Source organism: Pleurodeles waltl, chromosome 1_1, assembly GCF_031143425.1.
Source record: "Pleurodeles waltl isolate 20211129_DDA chromosome 1_1, aPleWal1.hap1.20221129, whole genome shotgun sequence".
NCBI classification, from domain to species: Eukaryota; Metazoa; Chordata; class Amphibia; order Caudata; family Salamandridae; genus Pleurodeles; species Pleurodeles waltl.
The window spans coordinates 832,979,039-833,003,878 of record NC_090436.1 but is presented as its reverse complement, the minus strand read 5'-3'; the positions used below and the strand labels follow the sequence as shown (position 1 = coordinate 833,003,878).

General features: G+C 41.5%; 1 protein-coding gene across 1 annotated transcript in view; it reads left to right on the top strand.

Annotated features, from left to right (window-relative positions):
- The window catches only part of CEMIP2 (cell migration inducing hyaluronidase 2), a 371,877-nt gene that overhangs the window by 323,046 nt on the left and 23,991 nt on the right, over positions 1-24,840 (top strand). The window contains exons 21-22 of the mRNA XM_069228897.1: positions 4,016-4,117; positions 24,055-24,203. Of these exons, the coding sequence (XP_069084998.1) occupies positions 4,016-4,117; positions 24,055-24,203 (251 nt within the window). The remainder of the gene's footprint in view (positions 1-4,015; positions 4,118-24,054; positions 24,204-24,840) is intronic.

Below are 24,840 nucleotides of genomic sequence, written 5' to 3'. Positions count from 1 at the left end.
AAAACTTAAAAAAGACACAGATCCGGCCAAAGCCATGGGCGCACTCTACTCCCCACAGAGCAGAGGCACATTTCGAAAATCACAGTTTCGAGGACAAAGCACGGAACCCACAACCTCACAAACAAGGCCCACTTATCAGAGCCAATATCAGCGGGGAAGTTTTCGGGGACACTATAGAGGTGGACAGTTCCCAAAAAGTAGAGGAAAGTTCCAAAGTCCCAAAACGCCACAGAACAAGCAGTGATTTCGACGTCACAAATCCCCAACACATAACACCAGTGGGGGGGAGACTAACCAAGTTCTACAAACAATGGGAGGAGATAACAACAGACACTTGGGTCCTAGCAATTATCCAGCATGGTTATTGCATAGAATTTCTAAAATTCCCTCCAAATGTCCCACCGAAAACACACAATATGTCAAAACAACACATGGATCTTCTACAACTGGAGGTCCAAGCGTTGTTACAAAAACATGCAATAGAACTGGTACCAATTCATCAGAGAGGAACAGGAGTTTACTCGCTGTACTTTCTCATACCCAAAAAAGACAAAACTCTAAGACCTATATTAGATCTCAGAACATTAAATATCTACATCAAATCAGATCACTTTCACATGATGACACTGCAGGACGTAATCCCATTGCTCAAACAACAAGACTACATGACAACACTAGACCTAAAGGATGCGTACTTCCATATACCGATACATCCTTCACACAGAAAGTACTTAAGGTTTGTATTCCAAGGGGTACATTACCAATTCAAAGTGTTGCCATTCGGGATAACAACCGCGCCAAGAGTTTTTACAAAATGCCTGGCAGTAGTGGCTGCTCATATCAGAAGGCAGCAAATACATGTGTTCCCGTACCTAGACGATTGGTTAATCAAAACCAACACGCAGGAACGGTGCTCACAACACCCAAAGTATGTCATAGAAACCCTTCACAAACTAGGTTTCTCACTCAATTACAACAAGTCACACCTTCAGCCGTGTCAAGAACAACAATACTTAGGAGCAACAATCAACACAACAAAAGGGATTGCCACTCCAAGTCCACAAAGGGTACAAGCATTTCACAATGTAATACAGGCCATGCACCCAAAACAAAAGGTACAGGTCAAGATAGTGATGAAACTACTAGGCATGATGTCCTCATGCATAGCCATTGTCCCAAACGCAAGATTGCACATGCGGCCCTTACAACAGTGCCTAGAATCACAATGGTCACAGGGTCAACTTCAAGATCTAGTGTTGATAGACCGCCAAACATACACCTCGCTTCAATGGTGGAACACTATAAATTTAAACAAAGGGCGGCCTTTCCAAGACCCAGTGCCTCAATACGTAATAACAACGGATGCCTCCATGATAGGGTGGGGAGCACACCTCAACCAACACAGCATCCAAGGACAATGGGACCCTCAACAAAGACAGTTTCACATAAATCACTTAGAATTACTGGCAGTATTTCTAGCGCTGAAAGCTTTTCAACCTATAATAACACACAAACACATTCTTGTCAAAACAGACCACATGACAACTATGTATTATCTGAACAAACAGGGAGGAACACACTCAACACAGTTGTGTCTCCTGGCACAGAAAATTTGGCATTGGGCGATTCACAACCACATTCGCCTAATAGCGCAGTTCATTCAAGGAATTCGGAACCAGTTAGCAGACAATCTCTCTCGGGATCACCAACAGATCCACCAATGGGAGATTCAACCCCAAATGCTAAACACTTACTTCCAAAGATGGGGAACACCACAAATAGATCTATTTGCAACAAAAGAAAACGCAAAATGCCAAAACTTCGCATCCAGGTACCCACAGGATCAGTCTCAGGGCAATGCGTTATGGATGAGTTGGTCAGGGATATTTGCATACCCTTTTCCCCCTCTCCCACTCCTTCCATACCTAGTAAACAAATTGAGTCAAAACAAACTCAAACTCATACTAATAGCACCAACTTGGGCAAGACAACCCTGATACACAACACTACTAGACCTTTCAGTAGTGCCTCATGTCAAACTGCCAAACTGACCAGATCTGTTAACTCAACACAAACAACAGATCAGACACCCAAATCCAGCATCACTGAATCTAGCAATTTGGCTCCTGAAATCTTAGAATTCGGACATCTAGACCTTTCACATGAATGTATGGAGGTCATAAAACAAGCTAGAAAACCTACAACAAGACATTGCTATGCAAATAAATGGAAACGATTGGTTTATTACTGCCATAGTAATCAAATTCAACCCTTACACGCATCTGCTAAAGACATCGTAAGCTACTTACTGCACTTACAAAAGTCAAAACTAGCGTATTCATCCATTAAAATACATCTCACCGCAATTTCAGCTTATCTGGAAATTACGCATTCAACTTCACTCTTTAGGATCCCAGTCATAAAGGCTTTTATGGAGGGACTGAAAAGAATTATCCCACCAAGAACACCACCAGTTCCTTCGTGGAACCTCAACATTGTCTTAACACGGCTCATGGGTCCAGCGTTTGAACCCATGCACTCATGTGAGATACAATATTTAACATGGAAAGTAGCGTTTCTCATTGCCATCACATCTCTAAGAAGAGTAAGTGAAATACAGGCATTTACCATACAAGAACCCTTTATTCAGATACACAAGCATAAAGTAGTTTTACGAACTAATCCAAAGTTCTTACCAAAAGTCATATCACTGTTTCACTTAAATCAAACCGTAGAACTACCAGTGTTCTTTCCACAACCAGATTCTGTTGCTGAAAGAGCACCTCATACATTAGACATCAAAAGAGCTTTAATGTACTACATTGATAGGACAAAACAAATACGGAAAACAAAACAACTGTTTGTTGCTTTTCAAAAACCTCATACAGGGAATCCAATATCCAAACAAGGCATTGCCAGATGGATAGTTAAATGTATTCAAACCTGTTAACTCAAAGCAAAAAGAGAACTGCCTATAACACCAAAGGCACATTCAACTAGGAAGAAAGGTGCTACTATGGCCTTTCTAGGAAACATTCCAATGACTGAAATATGTAAGGCAGCCACATGGTCTACGCCTCATACGTTTACCAAACATTACTGCGTGGATGTGTTAACAACACAACACAACAAGCCACAGTAGGACAAGCAGTACTACGAACTTTATTTCAAACAACTTCAACTCCTACAGGCTGAGCCACCGCTTTTGGGGAGATAACTGCTTACTAGTCTATGCAAAGCATGTGTATCTGCAGCTACACATGCCATCGAACGGAAAATGTCACTTACCCAGTGTACATCTGTTCGTGGCATGAGACGCTGCAGATTCACATGCGCCCACCCTCCTCCCCGGGAGCCTGTAGCCGTTTCGAAGTTGTTCTTCAACATTTGTAAATTTGAAAATATATCACTTTAAACCACATTATGTACATACATATTTACTCCATTGCATGGGCACTATTACTATAATACACAACTCCTACCTCACCCTCTGCGGGGAAAACAATCTAAGATGGAGTCGACGCCCATGCGCAATGGAGCCGAAAGGGGAGAAGTCCCTCGATCTCGTGACTCGAAAAGACTTCTTAGAAGAAAAACAACTTGTAACACTCCGAGCCCAACACTAGATGGCGGGATGTGCAAAGCATGTGAATCTGCAGCGTCTCATGCCACGAACAGATGTACACTGGGTAAGTGACATTTTCCATATATATATATATATATATATATATATATATATATATATATATATATATATATATATATATATAATTTGTGTATAAAACTGTCACTTGAAAATTAAAGAAAAACTTACACATGCGTCAATACATTAGTGAGACCAAAATCATTTCCTTCATAATTAAACCTTTTTCTGTGGAGCTTTCTCCTGGAAGGAGACTGTTTAGTGTGTGAATTAGACTGGGATTGCTGGATGAGTGAAATATGTTTATTTTTCTATATAAACAAAAATGTAAACGAGCACTAAACATGTTAATATTTCTATTTTGATGAGCAGATGGTGTTTACCAGTGACCTTCATACAACCTACCTCAATGTAAAGCTTCAATCACTCAGTAAGACAGAAGTACAGCAAGGAAACAGCGAGTCTTTTATCTCCGTAAGTGATTTATTATGTGTTTTTTTTTCTACGTTAAAATATGTTCATAATGTTTTGCATGGCGATCCATCTACTTCTAAAACAGTTTTGTTGGTAATTATTGTATTTGGAAGATGATCTCTTATTAAATCATCAGAGTAAATGTGACCTTGTAAGAGCTGCTGCTTAATTTAAAAACTGATGGTTTAGATGTGCTTGTTTCCCTAGCCCCTATTCCTGTGATCAGTTCTTTCTGGTCAAAATTTCCAACACAGGAAAGAGTCTTGCAGTCAGTTGGCAAATTGCTATTGTAAATAATCTGCTAGGCATGTCTTTTAGATGCCAATCTGGCCTTAAGAAGCAGGGATTCCACAGGTGTGGCTACGTAGCCTACTTTAGTACTTCAGCAAAAGGTGCAGGGACAAGTAGGACTGGACGGCTACCTGAGGTTCTGTTAAAGCCAATAGCTGCCTTTGATTTAGCACCTAATCTTGGAACCACATGGGTACTCCATGGAGCATTAGCTTGAGAACACTATTATCTATCTAGTTTTGAAGGAACCCCCACCCATCAAATAAAATCATTGATACTCTACACAAGTACCAGCTTGATCTTTGTGGTGCGGGGGATGATTGCTAAGATCATGCCCCAAGTGCAGTCTAGTGGTTCTAGCAAAGGCTGTAAAAATTGTAAATTGTCCCTGGTTTTTCAGGAGGGTTAGTCTTGATCAAAGCCAGCTGTCAGGTTACTGAGCTTTGTCATGCAGAACCCACCATAGTGGCCTAAGCCCTGTATAAAAGGGTCATTTCCTCTTCCTAGGCTCAGAAATGTTGGCTCCTGGAACCCACAGAATAGGCAGTCCTTAGCTCTGCAATATCCATGTTTTGTACCTCTGCAGACACGTATCTGGTGATAAGCCTCTGATTACCTATCTGTTAATACAGTGATTAGGGTTTGCCCTGTCAACACCCACGAATCTAAAGAGCGAAGTGGGTGACGAGCGCATCAAAACATGGAACAGGGTTAGTTTTGTGGTGCCTTCAAACTCCAAAATGCAAGTTGTTTCCAGCATTTATGGTGCCACCCAATTCCTCACATTTTTTTACTTGAAAATTGCAGCTAAATTTGGTTTGTGCAGCCTTCACAGCGGGGCCCATGATGCCCTTTTTGCGTTTTCCTAAACCTTTGTTCCTGCAGGACTTCCAGTCCAACTACAAGGTTTCTTAGGACCAGGCACTCGCGTGGACCATTGTCTCATTGATAGCCTTACCTCTTATGAGGCCTCTCAGTAAGTAGCTTGGTTTCTGATGTATCCCTAGATCTCCGGCTCACTGGTGCTCATGCCACACTAACAGACGTTTATCCGAGTACTCAGTATAAGCTCGGAATCCCTTGACAAGCGCTTTGTTCTAGACCATGTTCACACTCCTAAAAAGCTGTTATATCTTTCCTTATAGCAGGTAAAAAATCAGAAGCATTACAAAAGGTTATCAGAAAATTGCAATCACCTGGCTCCTATTACTGAAAGCACTCTAGCAGTAAAATAAACACATTAACATTGCAATGTAACTTGGATTTCCAACAAAGGAAAAGTAGAAGTAGCAACAATCAACCCACCTTTTCAACTCGTGAGTTCTGATTTGTGACTTAACTAAGGGTCATCACAGTGACCATGACGTCCTTAGGCTGCCAAGATATTTAAATCCACTATTACCGGACTGTATGCCATTTTACACTGTTACACCTTGTTTATGTAGCGGTGGGTCTTAGCAACATACCCACGGTTTTTTGTGGGTGATCTTTGATCACCTCCACCCATCTCCAGATTCAGGCGGGGTTACTAGGTACTAGAATGTTTGTATTAAGCACTCCCTAAAATTGTATGGCCAGGACTCCCTCAGTCCTTCAATGCTGTTAGCGATGTTCCACTCTAAGTGTCACACTCATGACCCTATTATTAAATCAGTAACAAAACACTACAATGAGACGTATGTTTCTGGCAATGGACCGTCACTTTTGTTTCCTTGTAAGTTGTAAAGATAAAAAACAATGTTTAAAAATCAATGCAATATATTTTTTACTGCCAGCACAGATAATTTAATCTCAAAGATATTTTGCTCAAAACAAAAGTGGAGGCTGCTTTTCTTTCATTTGGAAGAATTGTGGCCAAGTAGTTAATGCTAGTTACATGCATATTATCCTGCACCACTGTTGTAGTGGGTCTTGGGATAAGCTACCTGCTGCTGGGGGAAACTTTAGTGTCACTGAGTAGTCCAAACACAAGTCTAAATGAATTAGTTTTACAGCTTTGGATCGTTCATTGATTCACATGATTTAGAAATATTGTCCAAGGCTAGGTTGTGAATCATTGGTACGTTAATACAACTGTAGTACATTTACTTACTCTATATCAGCCCCCACTCATCTCTATAGTTAGACTTTCTAGTCTCTGCCACTTCAGCCACCAAATAGATTGGTCCTGAGTTTGGCCTCCCAAGGAGCCTTTCGTATTATTTCAAAGCATGCTGAGTCAGTGACGACAGGAGACCCCCTTCTCTTTTGTGCTTTGTAGAGCTTCTAAAAACGAAATAACTCCTGCTATACAAAATATATTTTTGCATTTGACCTCTACTGAAGGTATACTATGAAGAAAATTATTTTGCATTCTGGCTTTAACACGGCTCATTTACTATAACCGTTTTTACCCCTCAGTACATAGGGAAAATTAATGCATTATGTTTTTTGGGCCAATTGTTTGTGACATAAGCTTATGTCTCAAGCTGCAATTTGTTTATTTTGAGCATGGAAGAAGAGTAGAAACCTAGCCTTTTCAAACTTTGCAAGACCGTGGAAATAGAAAGATTTTCCTGGAGGATCTGTATGGACACAGCATCTACTTCCTTTACCTAATTAAAGCAGGGAAGTATTGTCAGATTGGCAAATAATTTTGTAGCGGGGCCAATTCATATTTTCTGTAAAGGAAATCATGCATCTTAAGGCAAAGAGGATGTGCCTTAAGTGGCCCTCTACTGTGTCACTGAAAATGATGCACTGAAGAGCAGAGAGGACACCTTTGCATGCTTGAAAGAGTAGGTTATAACCCTTCTTGTACAGGTCATAATGTCCAATAAAACCGATGTGTATTGCTGTGAGGATTGTTTTGGCCTTCAGACGCACTGAGCCTCATAACCTGCTTCTTCCATTGTGGCATCAGCCCTCGCTGGAACTGCTGCAAACATTCTGGGACAGTGTCAATGTGTAGACCTCTGGTGAAGCCAACCTCATTAGCCTGGAGGCTCTAAATGCCAACTCCGGTCTTGATGTTGCCCATTACTTCCTCAACTTCAAATTTGGGAAGTTCATTGTAAAAACCAGAAAGATCCATGTCTTCTGAGGCCAACGTAACACTGATCAAACCTTTGACCTTAGTCTTGACCTCTCCAACGTTGACTGTGACCATTTTGATGTTGAATTCGCCCTGGACATTGACCAGACATCTTAAAAACTTCACCCCAAAGTATACTAGGCATGCACTGGCAACAGATCATTACATCAGTAGCAGGATGCAGTGCTTTTAGAGCTCAGGGTTTTAGAAATTCGCCTGAAAACATCTTTGATGAATGAGGGAGAGGTCTGGAACAAAAAAAAGTAAGTGGCTTTGCACTATGACCAATAATTTTTTTTTTTTGTAATTTTGAGTTCTTGAGGACTGTGCAGGCACCTGGCAAATACTTTACTTTTGGCCCTTATAGGACGATGCTGAACCATAGGAGATTATTCCTCTGCTCCTTCCTTCTATAACAGAACACTTGTTTTTTTTTTTCACTTTTTGGTCCGAAATGGAGAACCCACCCTGTTTCCCATTATAGTCTTTGCTGTGTGTTTTGGACCATAAGCTGCTTCTTTCCCTGGGTTTTCCTTACGTTAAACTGGTTACATGAATGGTCGCTCTATCTCCGACAGTTGTGCCGGGGAGGATATTTGACAAGTTGCCAACTCTTTCATTGGATCGCATTGAGGGTGTACATTAAAGAAAGGTTGTAGGGCACTACAGTTTTGTTTCTACATTTTATGAGGTACATACAATCCTCCAGAATGTTTTTTGTCTTTAATGATAGCCTGCAATAGATTTATTTTGAGTTGGATTGTCACTTGTATTGTGGAGTGGTAATCCACGGGAGGCTGTATTTTCTCAGTGAAACCAGCGTTGGGTCTGGTCCAGTCTATGGTTAGTAGCATTACATCTGCATGTACCTCTAGTCCTGTAGATGTGCAATGTAAGGCAGCCACATTGACTGTATTTCACGATTTTTGCAAGCCCTGGGCATTGACCATCATCTCCAGAGGTTATGCTTGGCATAATCAGACCGTGTTGAGTAATATCTTTGGCAACATCTAAAACGCAATGGGTGTTAGCTGTCCAAACCCAGCTTTACCCGAGTGTTTAAATATTTTGTCTTGTTCTATTAGTCGAGGGGAATTGGAATACTCAGTACAGTGACTTTTTCACTTCTTGTCCTACCAGTCCATTGCTCCTGAAAATGCACAAAACAATCAGCTCTTTCTGGTCCCTGTGGACATAACAGTGGTGTACACAAAGGAAAGAGAGGCATATTGTGGGAGTACCTGAGTGTGTGTTAGGTTAGTCAAACGTGGAGGTTCTCTGTTTAGACTGCGCAAGACTTACGAGACTGCCTATTTCATGCCCAAAGCGGCGTCCCATTAGTTTGGAAGATAGGGTCTGTTTTACTAGGAGCACAAGATTCACTATCATTAGTAACTTGTAGTGTGGCCCTACTTTTTCCTCTTTCATAATCAAACCTAAAGTAATGTATGTACCCCAGGTAAAAGAACTGTTATGCGTAAAGTTGAAAGACTTGAAAAAAATAATTATTTAACAGTTGAAAAAACGTATTTGCTAAAGTTCATATCTTGAACTTGCACCAGCTAGTTTGTTTTAATATTGATGCAGAGCACATCTGATGAAATTGTTATTGATTTTGTTTTAAGATAGACTCCATCAGACTTTTGTCAGGCTTTTTATAATAGCTTGTCCTAACTGGGGATCAAACGATGAGTATGATTAGAACGGACAATATGTTGATATTCTGGACAGATGTTGGGATGAATTATGAAGTGAAGAGACACCATGTAATGATGACAGGCCCCTGGTTGACTGCCATTCTGTATTTCGTAGAGAACGGGTCGAAAAATCTAATTGACCTTTGATATTAACGTCTGGTCATGGAAAGCAACCAAATATTTGTGGTCAGAACTTTGGATTTTGACAGCATTCCCTTGGTTGTCTAAACTTTCCAGAGAGACACAAAAAATATTGCACAGATGATTTTGTCCTTTTTATTCTTGAATTCCTGTCCTATCAAATTTCTCTTATTCAACCCACCCTAAATTAATCTGATTAATAACTTACGCAGTTTTGCAGGCTTTCATCACGAGCATTTGTGCATGCTGCCTGGGGGACCGCTTTGTGTTATGCAAAGACCTCGAGCTGATGGGTGTGTATCTTAAGCAGGACTTTAAGGCAGTGTGGTTAATAATAAGATCTCGGAGTTTCTCGCTCCGCCTGAATAGCTGGGGGGAGGCATTCATTCAGGTGTTTTGATTCCAGTAGAACACACATATTAAAGGCCTTGTGCATAATGTTAGTATGGGATATTTTCAGTGTATTTTTCACAGTTCAGCTACTTTCTTGAAGCCACCAAATCATTAATTGCATGTGCTCAAATTATGTAGCACAAACCCTACTCTGCTTGTGGTACTCGGTCCATCACATTACTAATTTGATTTCGGAGTATTTGAAAACTTGAATCTGTAGCATCATGGTCTGGGAATAAAGCCCTCGTAAAGCGCCTTTTTAAAGCAGGATTTCATTATTTTATTTTGAAAGCAGCAGTAGATAATGTTACTCTTTTAGTGATAGGTGCACTGATTGAGCGACCCTTTCTTAAGGTCATGAGGTATTTTTCAAAAAGCCAGATCTTACGTGGATATCTGAAATATAAACAGATGAAGAATTTGCTTGCTTCTGTAGAATGCTACTGTTTTGGCTTTCCACTGAGTCATACCTTTTTCTTGATCCTTTCACGCTGCAGGGACAGCTTACCAGTACCAAAATAGATACTCGGTTGACAGCACTATGGATACCTTAGATGTGCAATCAAGGCTTAAATCAAAGCAAGTGATATGCAAGTTGAGTTGAAGGGCAACAAAACACAATTATAAATGGAACTGTCCGTTTATAATTTTGTTTAAAAGAACAACACCTTAATAATTGAAATATATATAAATATAGTTACAGTAACAAAATAGCAACCAAATAATGAATAAAGCACACACATTGAATAAATGAGTGTTATGCAAGTTGAGGAGCCAGGGCGATATGCTTAGCTCCTGTTTTACAGTTAGGGTCTGCTGGTTTTGACGTGGGATTTCTAGCAACTTCAACTCAATGGCTCCACAGTCAGATAGACCAGTACTAATTAAACGGCGACAAACAGCTGTTTGACCCTTAGAGGCAATTGATACATGTACGATGGAGAAAGCAGATGCTTTTTGAGCTGATAAACAAGTATGGATGATTGCGAGTAATTTACCATTGCCCTCCAGCATCTTGTATGAAATGAGTTATTTGGCCACATTCCATGGTCATTCAATGTCAGGACATTTCCAATCCGTGGGTAATATCGAATCACAGTGGTGCAAATTATACCAATGGGAGCATCTCTTTTGGGTTTTGTTTGTAACTTGAGTGGTTGTGATATTTGTTTTAGAGTTTGGTTGTACTGGCCAAGAATGTTTGCGATGGCATCTGAAGGTATAATAAACAACTTTCAAGAAATGGTATTGTACTGTTAAACACCAGTCCTTCTGATGAAATTGTAAGATTACAGCCAAAAGCAACCATTTTCTGGTGTTGGTAAAGTGTTCAGTCACTGAGTTGAGGTGAAAGGGTAGCCCAGACATTTTGTAGCATGTGACCCCTGAGCTCCTTTAGTACACATGGTTCACATTTACGTATATGATGGAGCTCAAGACAATCGCTTAGAGAAGCAGAACGATGCAGGTAATGTAATTCAAAGCGAATACATTTAAAATAATAAGGAATTGAGGTCCAGAACAATTTGGATAGCCCACTGATAATATACACGTTGCCACTAAGAAGAAAAAGGAAAAAAGAGGGAAAAAAACAAAACACTTTTGAGCAAAGGCAATGGGGCCAACAGCACTTAATTTGTAATAGCATAAGTGCTAGTGCCCAAAGTGCTGCTTAGAAGCCTGCAGGCAGTGCTATTATTTGTTAGCACTCCAATACCAAGGTTACACATGTTTAATCACTGCCAGACGCCCCTGCCCCCTTTAGCTCACTTTTACAGGTTCCTGCTTTCCCCTTTGTGATAATTTTTCTGTCTTTCCCTTCTTTCTTCTTTCCGTTTTGTAAGTTTTCCCTCTCTTCCACCTGGAAAATGTCTGAGGAGCAAAAATAAGTACTGGACCCCAAAAATGAGTTTGGGTGACCCCCACAGGCAACTACCAGCTCAAATTAAGCATTAGGGGCAACTGTTACAATGGAAGTCAGTGGAGTTGAGTATACGTCTTTGTGTGAAGGAAAACTGTTGGAGAAACTGACCAGTATCTAAAAATATTATGGGCTGTTAGCAGACTAGACTGATCTGCCCCCTGTGCTGGAGGAGGGATGTGAATCCTGATGATAAAGATGATCTTAGTAGTTGGATTCTTAATTTTAATTAGGTGTTATTTTATAGCTTTATCTAGTGAGGTCTCTAGGGCATTGTATGGGCCAAGTCTAATTTCTAGTCGAGAACCATGTTCGTGAGAAAATGTTCAAAGCACTGGAAGACACATCTTCAGGTAAGACCCCAAAGTGTTGTCTCCATAAATGACTCGTGTCTTTTCGAAATTGTATTTCAGTAAGTAGATGTTGTAGAGCTCTGCACTCTTCAACATGTCATAGATGCAAGAGATGCACCCAGACACTTCTAGAGCCTTGATCAAGTTTGTGGCAGCAGTGTGTGAGGGGTCAAAGTGGCTTTTGTTGATCTAAAACCCTGCGTTTTGTGATTATTGATTTTGTACTCAGATAAATGCCATCAAACTTCGCCAGGCCTTCTTATAATAGTTTGTCTTAACTGGGGATCAAACGATGAGTATGATTAGAAAGGAAAATATGTTGATATTCTGGACAGATGCTGAGATGAATTATGAACTGAAGAGACACAATGTAGTGATGACAGGCCACTGGTTCACTGCTAATCAGAATTTTAATCCTCTAATTGTGGTAAAATATGGAGGAGGTCTTAAACAGAATTCCCTTCAGAATGGTTGTCTTATGATCAGGTTTAACATAGCATACTACTCTGCAAGAGCAACCCAGCTTCTCCAGTGCCAAATGACCAAATGAACACTGGGCTTTGAGCACTCAACTGCGAGGTCTCACACATATGAAACCTTTAGTCTGATCCTCATTCGTTTCTGTCCCTTGGACTCCATAGCTCAAGGCACTACAAACCCTGATCAAAGGTCCTGAGGTGCATTGGGCTCCAACATGCTTTGTAGTCAGAGTGCTTTAGCATCAGGCAGGGTACTCCAAAGACTTGTGGTTTACGTTAAGACCTACCTTTACCTACTGTGCTGTCTAGTCTAGCAAGGCAAAATGTTGTTGTTTCTCCAAGCTGGACACCTGCCATAATTTACTGTAATTTAGCAGATACACACATGAAGAGATTAAGTTTGTTTCATGCCAAACGTCTTCTGATTTCTAAGATTGCTCTGTCTCAGCTTCCTCTTTGTGTATCTTTTTCTCTGCTCAGTCACCTGCGAATTGGTGAAAGCAGTCCTGACACTTGGTGTTAAAGGTCTGCTATGGATAATTTTTGGAACAAATATTTCTGCCATTTAATATAATGACCGTTCTGGTTACACTTCCGTCAAAAAGGATCTACTTGGACATGACCTCTATCTTCACATTACAGTGAGAACTGTCATCAGTACGTGTTCTTTCAAACAATTTTAGTGGCAGTTGCTATGTGATGTAACAAATGTCAGTCTTTTAACATACTTTTGTGTAAATAATATCAATTTGGGGACCTGCTAGAAGCTGCATTGTGTATGAACACATAGATCCCCTGAATAATCCCCCATGTCTGTGGCGTAATTCTGTAAATTTGTTTATATGTAATTAAAACAAATAAGCACAGATTTCAGAAAGGTATTTTGCATAGTTTACCACTGACTCATTAAAGGAAAAACAGAGAAGGAGGATTTCTGCAATGGCTTTCATTGAAAATGTGCTTGAAAAAGAGAATTGTCATGATCTAGCATACAGACTGAGTATTGTGATCATCTACTAGAGAGCATCAGACATACCCTACACAACATAGAAGAAGAAGAAGAGCTCCACATCCATATATGATAATCCATTGGCTGTAGACAGATTGAGCTTCTTAGGATGCCATTGTCTTGCTTCTCAAGTGTTAAAGACGGAGTAGGATTTTAGCTAGCAACTGCAGTAGAACCATTAGGAAACTCACGATCTTGCACTCTCTCCTGTGGCATTAGCAGATCCTAATGACAGTTGCTGACATTTATGACCTCATTGAAAGATATGTGCAAATCCCTGTGAAGTGAACGAGCTGTAGTCTTTCAAAGCCTCTGAGGCTAACAGTTGGTAAAAGTGGATGGGGCTTGAGTAGGTGTGTAAGGAAACCCTGAAGCCAATTACAAGAATGTTGTGATGAAATCACCACCATGATACAGGATGACAAGTCAGGTACTTTATTTAGGTAGGAGCCCTGTGATGTCTACTAGAGGCCAGCTGAATACCAACTACCAAACATAGAAGAGAGCTGCATAGAAGGTTCATTGAAATCCAAGCACTGTACATTCAGGCATGGCTTAAAGATACAGCGCATCTCTTTACCTCAACAGTGAAGGAAAGGTGGGGGAAAAAGAAACCGAATAACTGAGAGCACACAGCATGACAGAAAAATGAATGCAACAAAGTGGAACGTATATCAAGGGAAATAGTAGAAAACAAATAGGTATAATATTATCAACTTTAAGAATAGGTAAGGTGCCCCATGTGGCAGAAAACACGAACGAAGATGTAACCACCAGTATGATCACGGAGAATTGTTCACAAGACATAATCTCTTAACCAGACAGGTTTTCTTCATAGCCTACCATGGTCTCGTCCCACGCGGATCCCACTGCGCAAATCAGGTAGCACACTGCCAGGAATTAGAAGGGCTCCTCCCACCTGGCAGCCCATCACCTGTTCCTGTTTAACAGACTGCATTCCCACTCTCCACAGCACCTGTCAACTCACTATCAGAAAATGTCATGCTATCACTGCAACTCCCCTCAATATCTGGGCCTTCACAACATACACCACACTTCTGATGCAATGCAACATCTCTCTAGTTCCACCTTTACGTGTTGTCCAGTTCCACCCAACTGCCAAAGGCCATCTTGACTTTGTATGCCCCACTAAAGTTGGTGAATGCCCCCAAGAGTCCACCCAGTGTAACTTTCACCCAGTGTCCTTTCCCAGGTCTCGCATGAGTATTATTTTGCCTTCTATTTTGTGCCCTTGTCCACTCACAAGTTTCCTCAGTCCGTGAGGAGCCAACTTCGAAACAGCATGCAACTACATTTTAGGAAACAGAGTTATTTGTGTTTGTTCATTGTCCATAGTACAGTATGCCAAACCAGATCTCTACAAATATTTGTAATTTTCAACCCACTCCTCACACCTATTTCCATCACATGTTTCTCGACATGGCCATTAGTCTGGGGTTGTACAGAGAAGCGATGGTCTGACTCCAAAGCTGTCTTAAAATTCTTTCATCTCACTCAAGTCATGCTGGGTACCATTGTTAGTTATGATGTATCAAGGATCACCGCACCTAGAATAATTATCCTTAAGCATCTTGATAGTGCTGAAAGTCATTACAGAGTACAAAACACTACTTGTAACAGCTTTGAATGAACATCTGTTACCACAGCAGCATAATGTTGATTCTTTAGAAAACCTCTAAAGGACACACTAAAGTCCAAACAGACTTGTACTTTGGATTAGGTCGGGGTGGAGTTCAGAGTTCTGCTACACAGAACTCCGCTCAGTGACCCAAAAACTCCACCGCACTACGTGGAGTTCCGCAAAGTGGCGGAGTGTTAGTTTGTGCTGATTTTTCGTGCTGAGTGTTTGTCCTGCGCTGTAAAATCAGCATGAACGGCACCATGCACAGCGCAAGAGGGCACTGCTTCTCTTCTGCCGCTCGAGTATATTTTATACTCGAGCAGCAGCTTCCTCAACGCATACGGAAGGTTTCTCAATGCGAGTGTTAGCGACCATTCGGAACTGCCAGCATTGAGAAATCTCGCCAAGAAGTTGTCTGGAGTAAGAATCTCCATTCTTGCAAACTTAAAGTTGACGAGCGAGGAAAAGACTTTGCTCCGCTACACAGAGTTTTTCAGAACTCCACGCTCTAAGAGTGATGAGTGGGGAAAAATGTCCGCAAACTCTGTGAGTGGAGTTCACCGCACACCCCTACTTTGGTTACCCGGGATTGCACATCCTATGGACTCCCCTCACCACCACATTTTAAGTGTCCTGTCTTAAGATTGTGTCACTGTGCATTGATCATCTCTAGTTCCAGAAGGCTGTATCCAGTGTCACATTTATAGAGTATGCTGGGTCTAAAAGACAGAAAGGTTCTTACCTTCACAGTAGAGTCTATTGAAAAATCTGTAACAACTTAAATGTTATGTCCCTCCATATCATAAGGGACCATGCTTGCAGTGTTATCAGGACTTGCCGGGCCTGTTCCTGTCAAAGGAAGCAAGCTTTGATCAGTCGGGCCTTTTGGCATCTCTGTTGGTGTGTAGTCGTGACCAGATTCTGGGGGCTCTTTGCAGCTGCAGCAATGGATTGAAGTCTTGACCCCCTTCCCCCAGGCATGTGGGGAGCTTAATTAAAAACTACCTTATCTTCACACTCCATTTTCTCAGGGATCCAATAGAACCAGACACTGTCACACCTTGCCTGGTCTGCAAGGTCAGTTCCCCTCTGCTTTAGGTTCTAGATGTCAGGGCCCTAAAAACTAAGATCGGTCTCGTCTGTCTTTGATGGTAGCCAGCCACCCTCCCTCGATCTACTCCACCTTGTGGAAGGACTCCATTATTGCCATAGTCTTCGATTCTCATCCACTGCGACTCCGCTATAGGAAATACTGGCTGACGGCAGAACTCCAGCCACACTTACCACCATGCAGATTTGGAAGTACCTTACCACCAAGCAAAATGTGGCAGTCAGAAAACCCCCCTTTTTTTTTTCCCTATTCCACTCCCGTTTTTGACTGGACAACACCCTTTGTCGCTGCTGCCCTTGGACCACAGAGAAAACCTGACTCCCCGTCGCTGGACACGAAGGTAGGGAACCCGCATTGGCTGTGCACGTTCTGGGGTCACTGCACATGAGCTCGTACCACTGCAGACATACACAAGTCACAGTTTTTTTATTTTTATTGGTGTGACATGCATATTTGGGGAACACACGTATGTCAGACACGGATGGGAACACACTGGTGAACAACACATATAGCACACAAACACAGTTGTCATTTTGGTGTCAATATTCATTGCCAAATGTATGCTCTCACCACATTGATGGTACAATCACACTTGTCAGCTGTGTCCATGTGTGCACATTGCACCTGTATCTGTCATGTTGTGCTTCAAGTTGTGTGTGTGACTCAGTACGCGTATGTCTGTGTGCGATTGGCTGGGTGAGGTGGAGGGAACTGGAGTGGGTGTTGTGGTTGTGTCGGTCTGCGTGATACTTGCATATGACTTTGATATTGTTGTGTATGTTGTGTTGCAATGGATAATGGTTTAAATGTGGTGTCTGATGCAGGGGGACACATATGGCAATGGTACAGTGTATGTGTGTGTTACCTGTATTCCATTGCCACTGTCATTGTCCGATGTCCATTGGGTCCAGCGATGTCCTCCCTCCATCAGCAAACTACTGGCAATACACCGCCTGCAGGACTGTAACATCTTACTAAGGTGGGCGGAACACCGTCGACTTGATGATCTTCTTGGGCCCGCTGCTGTGGCGGTTTGACAATAATGCCGTCAAGATCTAAATCAGGCACCAAGTCCACACAAACCTTAGACTGCCAACTGCTTTTTGGTTATTTTGATGGGAAAAGGAAACTCTGATGCTTCCACTGGTTCAGTGACCCATCTAAAGTCATCTGTTTGAACATAGACTTAGGGCCTGATTCTAACTTTGGAGGACGGTGTTAAACCGTCCCAAAAGTGGCGGATATACCACCTGCCGTATTACGAGTTCCATAGGATATAATGGACTCGTAATACGGTAGGTGGTATATCCGCCACTTTTGGGACGGTTTAACACCGTCCTCCAAAGTTAGAATCAGGCCCTTAGTCTTTGTGGTGTGCGTGTTGTTCTTTATGGAATGAGGTTGCATCAGGAGATTCTTCTCTCTGATGCAGTCTCGTTCCAATCCGTTTTGGAATGTTTTCTTATGTTTACCGGGTGAGAGGCAGTTACGCTGAACCTCTCATCTGGACCGGCGCTTGACCGGGACTCTCCGCGCTCTTATACTTATTTAATTCAATAAACCTTCAACTTGGAAAATTTACCGATGGCTTCTCTTCTTCCATTACCCCAGCGCTACATCTTGGTACCAGGAGTGGGGTAACCCTTCATTTTGCTCCATTACCCAGAGAGAAGCTGAAGCTGTTAGTTCTTACCGCCGAGAGTCACAGGCTCTGTTCCTTCTCACCACATTGTTTGTGTTCCCACAACCTTAAAAAAAAAAAGGTGCGTCATACTGCTGCAATTCTACATTTGTTTGCTGCCGGCTTGTCATTTCTGGTTCTGCGACCGTTGCTGCCATTATCCTCCGGTTCTTGCTCGTGCTGCCTCTCGCGCTACTTCCTCCTCACGCGCTTTTCTCCATGCGCGCAGAATTCTTCCCTGACGTTCTTTTCAACGAGCCCTACCTCCCTCAGAAAACGGGCGGACTACTTATGTCGCTAAACGCTAGGGCGGCCATTTTGGAGGTTTGGGATGTTTTGACCTTCTTCCAATGCAAATACAACGTTTGACTTTTCCCGAACTACTGCTATTTCGTTGTTTGTATCTCGCATAAGGGGAATTTGAAAATAAATAACTAAGAACACTATAACTTACATTTTTACATGGCAACGTTACACAATGTCATCAATCCTCCACCATTTTTATCAAATCCTGGCAAACCTGAAGTACCATGGAAACATTGGGTGAGCAATTTTGAAAATTTGACAGCTATAGATGACGTCTTACATGATCCATCCAGGAAGTTTGCCTTGTTATTCAATCATTTAGGCGTAGCGGGACAAAATGTTTTTGATAATCTTCCTCAAGTACCCGCTCCCAGTGGGGATTGTGTCTGGAATGTCTATACTGAAGCTATTGAAAGACTTAGAAAACAATTCGCTGAGGAGTCTAGCGTTTTGTTAGAAAGACACAGTTTTTTCAAGCGTAAACAGTCCAGTGATGAGTTTGTGGAGGAGTACATTGCTGCCTTGCGTATTTTAGCAGCACCTTGTGAGTTTGAGAACTCTGTCGACACATCCTTCAGGGATCAATTTGTTTTCAACTGTTTCCCAAAAAAGATGCAAGAAAGGTTACTTACCTGCAGGAATCCTTCTCTTTCTGAGGTTATGGACATTGCTAAGAGTATCAAGAGGTCCATAATTTCCACGCAAGCTCTTAGCGATCGAGATGGTTCCTCACCGATTTCCTACATTTCAAATGAACATACAGTTGCCAATATTAGAAATGTCAAAGAGAGGAAAAAATCTGTTTGTTACAGATGTGGTTCACGCAACCACTTGGGGAACTTTTCATTCTGTCCGGCGATAGGCAAGAAATGCATGAAGTGCAGGAACATTGGACATTTTCAGGCAGTTTGTAGGTCTCTACCTGCAAGTGCAAATGTTGGAATACATAACATTGATATTAGCGCTCCTCAAAGCGCTATGGATAATTTTACTGCTCAAGTTCATGATTAGTCAGACAAATTGGCTAATGTTGTTCTTACTGTTGATAGTGATCTACCACATTGCAGCATTAAGGGACCAACATGTGCAGCTCTCATTGATGGCAAAAGTCTGTCAGTCATGGCTGACTCTGGTGCTCCCATCACCATTTTGGCTGACAGCACTTTTCACTCTCTTTGGCCAACCACTTTTCAGTTAGAAAGCCCAGACATTAGTCAAATTCTTGGCAGAAGCATCTGGACTAAAATCTATGTTGCAGTCAAGGGTAGAAACATTGTGGGTTGGTTGGATTTGGCCAGGTTGGGTGTTCATCTAAAGCCTGGTCAGGTTGATCCAATTGTTTTGGGGGATTTACCAGTGTTATCCATTGAGGCACACTCTGATGTTTTATCTTCTATGGTCTCCAAGTTCCCAGGTGTTCAAGTCTGAAATTGGAACTGTTTTGGGTTTCCAACACAAAATCAAAATGAAACCCACTGCTAGGCCAATTTCTCACAAGGTAAGACCAGTACCAATCAGTGTTCGCGAAGACTTGAAGAAGCTACTGGTAAATTTAGAACAAGAAGGTGTCAGAACTCCTACTGAATCATCTGAATGGGTCTCTTTATGTGTGGATCTTAGATCTCTTAACAATAATATTCTTGTGGATTGTCATCCTTAGCCTCGCATACATGAAATGTTGACCAATATAGGGAAATCCAAATAATTTTCTGTGATCGATCTACATGCTGCCTACCATCAGATAACTTTAAGTACTGAATCGCAAGATCTCACCACATTTATCACACCTTTTGGAGCATATAAGTACATGAGGTTACCTTCTGGGCTTGCATCGTCAGCTAGTGTTTTTCAGAGGCTAATGGATATACTGTTCAGAGATTTATGTAATGTGCAAGCATTTCAAGATGACATCTTGATTTTCACGGAAACCAAAGATGAGCATCTTATTATTTTGGAGAAAGTCCTCAAAATTCTGAATGATAGGGGGATTACTATCTGACATGAGAAATGCACATTTTTGACACAACATATTGATTATCTGGGTCATTCTATTTCTCCGGAGGGCATCAAGCCAAAATTTTGCAATGTGGAAGCCATACTTAAAGCCCCTGCACCCACTGATAAAGATGCTCTAAAATCATTTTTGAGTTTATGTGAGTACTACGCTTGTTTTGTTCCCAATTATGCTTCCGTTGTTCAACCTTTGAGAGATTTACTCAAAAAGGATGCCAAATTTACTTGGTCAACTGATGTGGATGAAGCCTTTACCAACGCCAAGAATTTAGTACTCAAGGCTCCTGCCTTGAGTCCTTTCCTTCATGGCAAAAAGTGCTTCATCAATGTTGACGCCAGTTTAAAGGGTCTGGGAGCTGTATTCGGACAAATGTTGAATGGCAAACAAACCACCACTGCTTTTGCCTCAAGAAGTCTTTCAGACTCTGAAAGGAACTACAGCACGATTGAAAGGGAGGCACTGGCCTGCGTCTGGGCTGTCCAGAAGATCAAGACCTACTTATGGGGAAATTCCTTTGAGCCTTATACTGATCACAAACCCCTTGTCTATTTACTTCAAGGAGACGGGTTGGGCAAAGCATCTGCTCGCCTTGTGCGCTTACTTTCCAAGCTGCAGGAGTACAACTTTTCCATTCATTACATTCAAGGTGGTAAGAACTTGAGTGCTGATTGTTTGTCGCGGTTGTCTCTTCCGGTTGTTGGTGAAGCCAGCGAGGATAATGAGTGCGTTGTTGCTACGATTGATGCTGTGTCTGAGTCTCATGGTGCCATATCTGAAAGAGAGTGGTTGGAAGCCACTTCACAGGATGACATCTTGCTGAAAGTTCTAACATTCACAAAAAAGGGGTGGCCACCCATTCGTAATCTTGCAGTTGTGTTAAAACCTTTTGCCCAAATCTTCTCGGAACTATTGTGCGAAAATGGCATCTGCACTAGAGGTGGATGTTTCATTCCTCCTACTAGATTGAGAGAGAAACTAATTTCCTTGGCGCATGAGGGCCATTTGGGAATCACTGCCACCTGGGCACATGAGGGAACACTATTGGTGGCCTGGTATCAGTAGCCAAGTCGCTTCCTTTGTCAATCTGTGCCCCTAATGCATTGTCTCTGACAAACATTGGAAGACAGTTGAAAAGCCTCTTCATCCTGTTCCATTTCCTGATCGACCATGGGAAAGAAAAACTAGCTTTGGACTTCATGGGTCCTTTTAGTATGCTTACCCCTAGTAACAAGTTCTTGATAGTTCTTGTTGACTACTTCTCCAAGTGGGTTTATTACTCTTTTGTGGGTTCAGCAAATACTAAATTTGTCATTTTATTTCTTGAAAATGTTTTTTCCATCAAAGGGATTGCTAAGGAAATGGTGACAGATAACGGCACACATTTTGTTTCCAGCGAAATGAATCATTTCCTCACTAAGTATGACATAAAACACCTGCAAGTAGCTTTGTATAGTCCTTCAGCAAATGGTTTGGTCGAGGGAATGAATCGTTTTCTGAAGGAAGGCATTCAGTCTGCTCTCTCTTAGGGCACGGATGTGTTTAATTTCTTAAGGCACAAACTTAATGCTTATCACACCACCCCTCATTCTACAACTGGTGTTTCTCCCTTTGAGTTGTCAAGGGGAAGTAGATGTGCGTCAAAAGTGCTTCCTAATTGGTTGGAATACAAACGTAAATGCTCTGACTTTGTTCTACCATGTGTTCAGGAAAAGGTGCGGTCTGAACAAACGCAACAAAAACAATACTTCGATTCTCATAACCGTGTCTCTGAGAAACAGTTTGATGTGGGGCAATGGGTGCTCATCAAAAAACCCTAAAAGGTCACCAAAGGGTTGTCTCAGTTCTCACCTCCGTTGAGGATTGAGCGCGTCTCTAACAGTGCTGTTCTTTTAACAGGTAAAGGCTGGTGGAATAAAAACAGAGTGGTACACTTCTCTGAGGCACAAAAGATATTTATTATGATACGTGTTTTGCCAAGAGAGGATTCCATAATTTTCGAAGAAAAGAGGCAAGGGAATGTCGCACAAAGTATGGTTCCCACTGCTGATGGTTCTTCCGCGAAATGAGTCCAGCAACGTCTATCGAGTCAAAAGACAGTTCAGGCAATAGTGATGTGCATGTTGACAACTCTTCTGTGTTATCTTCACAGGACATTGTTGCTTCTAAAAGAGTTTCTAAGTTACCAAAGAAGTTGTTGGACTATGACCTTAGTTAAATTTGTGAAGAGAGGGAGATGATGTGGTGTGCGTGTTGTTCTTTATGGAATGAGGTTGCATCAGGAGATTCTTCTCTCTGATGCCGTCTCGTTCCAATCCGTTTTGGAATGTTTTCTCATGTTTACCGGGTGAGAGGCAGTTACGCTGAACCTATCACCTGGACCGGCGCTTGGCCGTGACTCTCCGCGCTCTTATACTTATTTAATTCAATAAACCTTCAACTTGGAAAATTTACCAAGGGCTTCTCTTCTTCCGCTACCCCAGCGCTACATCCTTCTGTCTAATCAAAAATGCTATCTTCCTGGCATTATGCCTGACTTGGATTGCTCCCTTCTCAATGACAGTTCTGTGCATGTACCCTTTTAGAGTACTTAGCTTACCTGGAAGGCACTATTAAAATTGGACAATGTCTCATAACATTCATGTCACTAACAACCATAACTTGAGCAGGTGCTCTAGCCTGTCATCCTGCCTGTGTCATGGTTGGAACCACAGCATTTGTAAATTTAAGGATGGCATGAGAGGCAAGATACATTAGCTCGGTGGCATTGCCTAGAGATGAGCTGCTTCCAAACTGTCTGAAGTACAACCGTACTACATGGAAGATCCACAGAATTCCAAACACTAACAGTTCTGGTGTGCCTTAAAACTACAAAAGTAAGATAGTGCTTCTCATGGTAATGCCTCTTAAAATCAGAACTATAACCCAGCAGACTTACTGGTAGAAATGAAAACAGAACAAGGCACATTGCAATAGCAGTGGCTGCTCCTAGCAGCAATTATGACACAGTGTATTGCCAAGGCATATGACTTGCAGGTGAATGTTGAAGACCATTAAGATTGTTGCATTATAATACCCGTTGATACAGGGTGCGCATTTAAATAGGTGCCAATCAAATATAATTACTCAAATAAAATGTTATGTGTGCAAAAATAATTGAAATGATAAAGCCTTTTGAAGCAAGTAATAATAAGTGTTCTATCAAGAAAGGTAAACACCTTTAAATAAAAACAGTGGAAAGTGAAGGTTGAATTTGAACAGTAGAAGGGGATTAAGGAGATCAAGCAAATGTCAAGTGAACACTGGCCAGCCCAAGCAACCAATATATATTATAGATAGGAAGATGGTCTTGTTAATGTAACAGACTGCTGAGTCGGTTATTGACAGAATATGTTGATTTTGCGGTCACGAAATGACTTTTTAAAATGACTTAATAAATGATTTTCTCCGTGACACCCTCCATGCCTTAAATACTCTCAGTTGTTTTGTTTTTTACACAAGCATCTGTAGAAAGGTATCTATACTTTTAAACTAATCGTTGTTGGCTGGTAACAGTTAAATCTGTGATGCTCAGATGCATTTGGATTACAATTCTGCTAAACCGTTGTATTTATTACAGTGAATTGCACATGCGACCTCAGAGTCTCAGATCTTAGACAGGAAGATTGGTGCTTTAAAAGTTGCTTCTCTTTCGGCATGACAACATGTGCAGTGCATTCATGTCGAACTGTTTTAGATGATTTACATATGCTGCTGTTTGTGCTCTACTAAATTGTGATGAAGTCTGTTCTGTCAGTAAATGTTTTTTGTTCTTTACGTGTGATTTCAGGTTCGAAACAGAAAATATCCATTACATCAAATAGGTGCATTGCTGGTTATCATTGATGCGTGTACTGGAACTGTGAGATTCAATACATCTTTCCCTAAAGCAAATATGGGAGTTTTGGAAACCCATTTGAAAACCAAAGTTCAGCCCAGGTATATTAGTTAAGTGAAAGTTGTTTATTTTAAAGAAATGTTTATGGCTCTATTTGTGGGCATGTGAAAAGAGCCCATCTTGGTAGTTTAATCTCCAGTGGTAATGCTTGGGCCTTCAATGTGATAATATTTTCCAAGTAGAAGGTGTTTTGCATTGGTTAAGTTGTAGTGGAACGGTATGTCACCTTTTTGCCATGCATAGGATATTTCACCTCTTGCACCCCAGAGCAGCACACATCAGTGCAGCAATAGTACCCGGTGAAATGCATCAGCAATGGAACAGTGAGTAGAAGCAGCAATTATGGCAAGGGCATCCTCAGAAAGACAAAAAAAAAACAAATGCATGCCGAGAACCTCTGAAAATACATACATTAAAAATAGCTACATAGGAGGAAGGCGTGGAGTTTGGGCAGAAAATAAACATCTGAGTCCCCTCCCCCTTCATAATACTGTACTACTAGTCACACCACTCTAGCCATAAGCATAAAAAATGCAGAGTGGCACCTTATGCAGCAAAAAAGGTAGGAAAAAAGCAATGGGCAGAGAACGTGCTGCACAACAAACACTAGCACCAAACAGGCACCAGTGAATACCAGTGAATACCAGTGAACTGTAAAATATCCTACTACCTTTATTG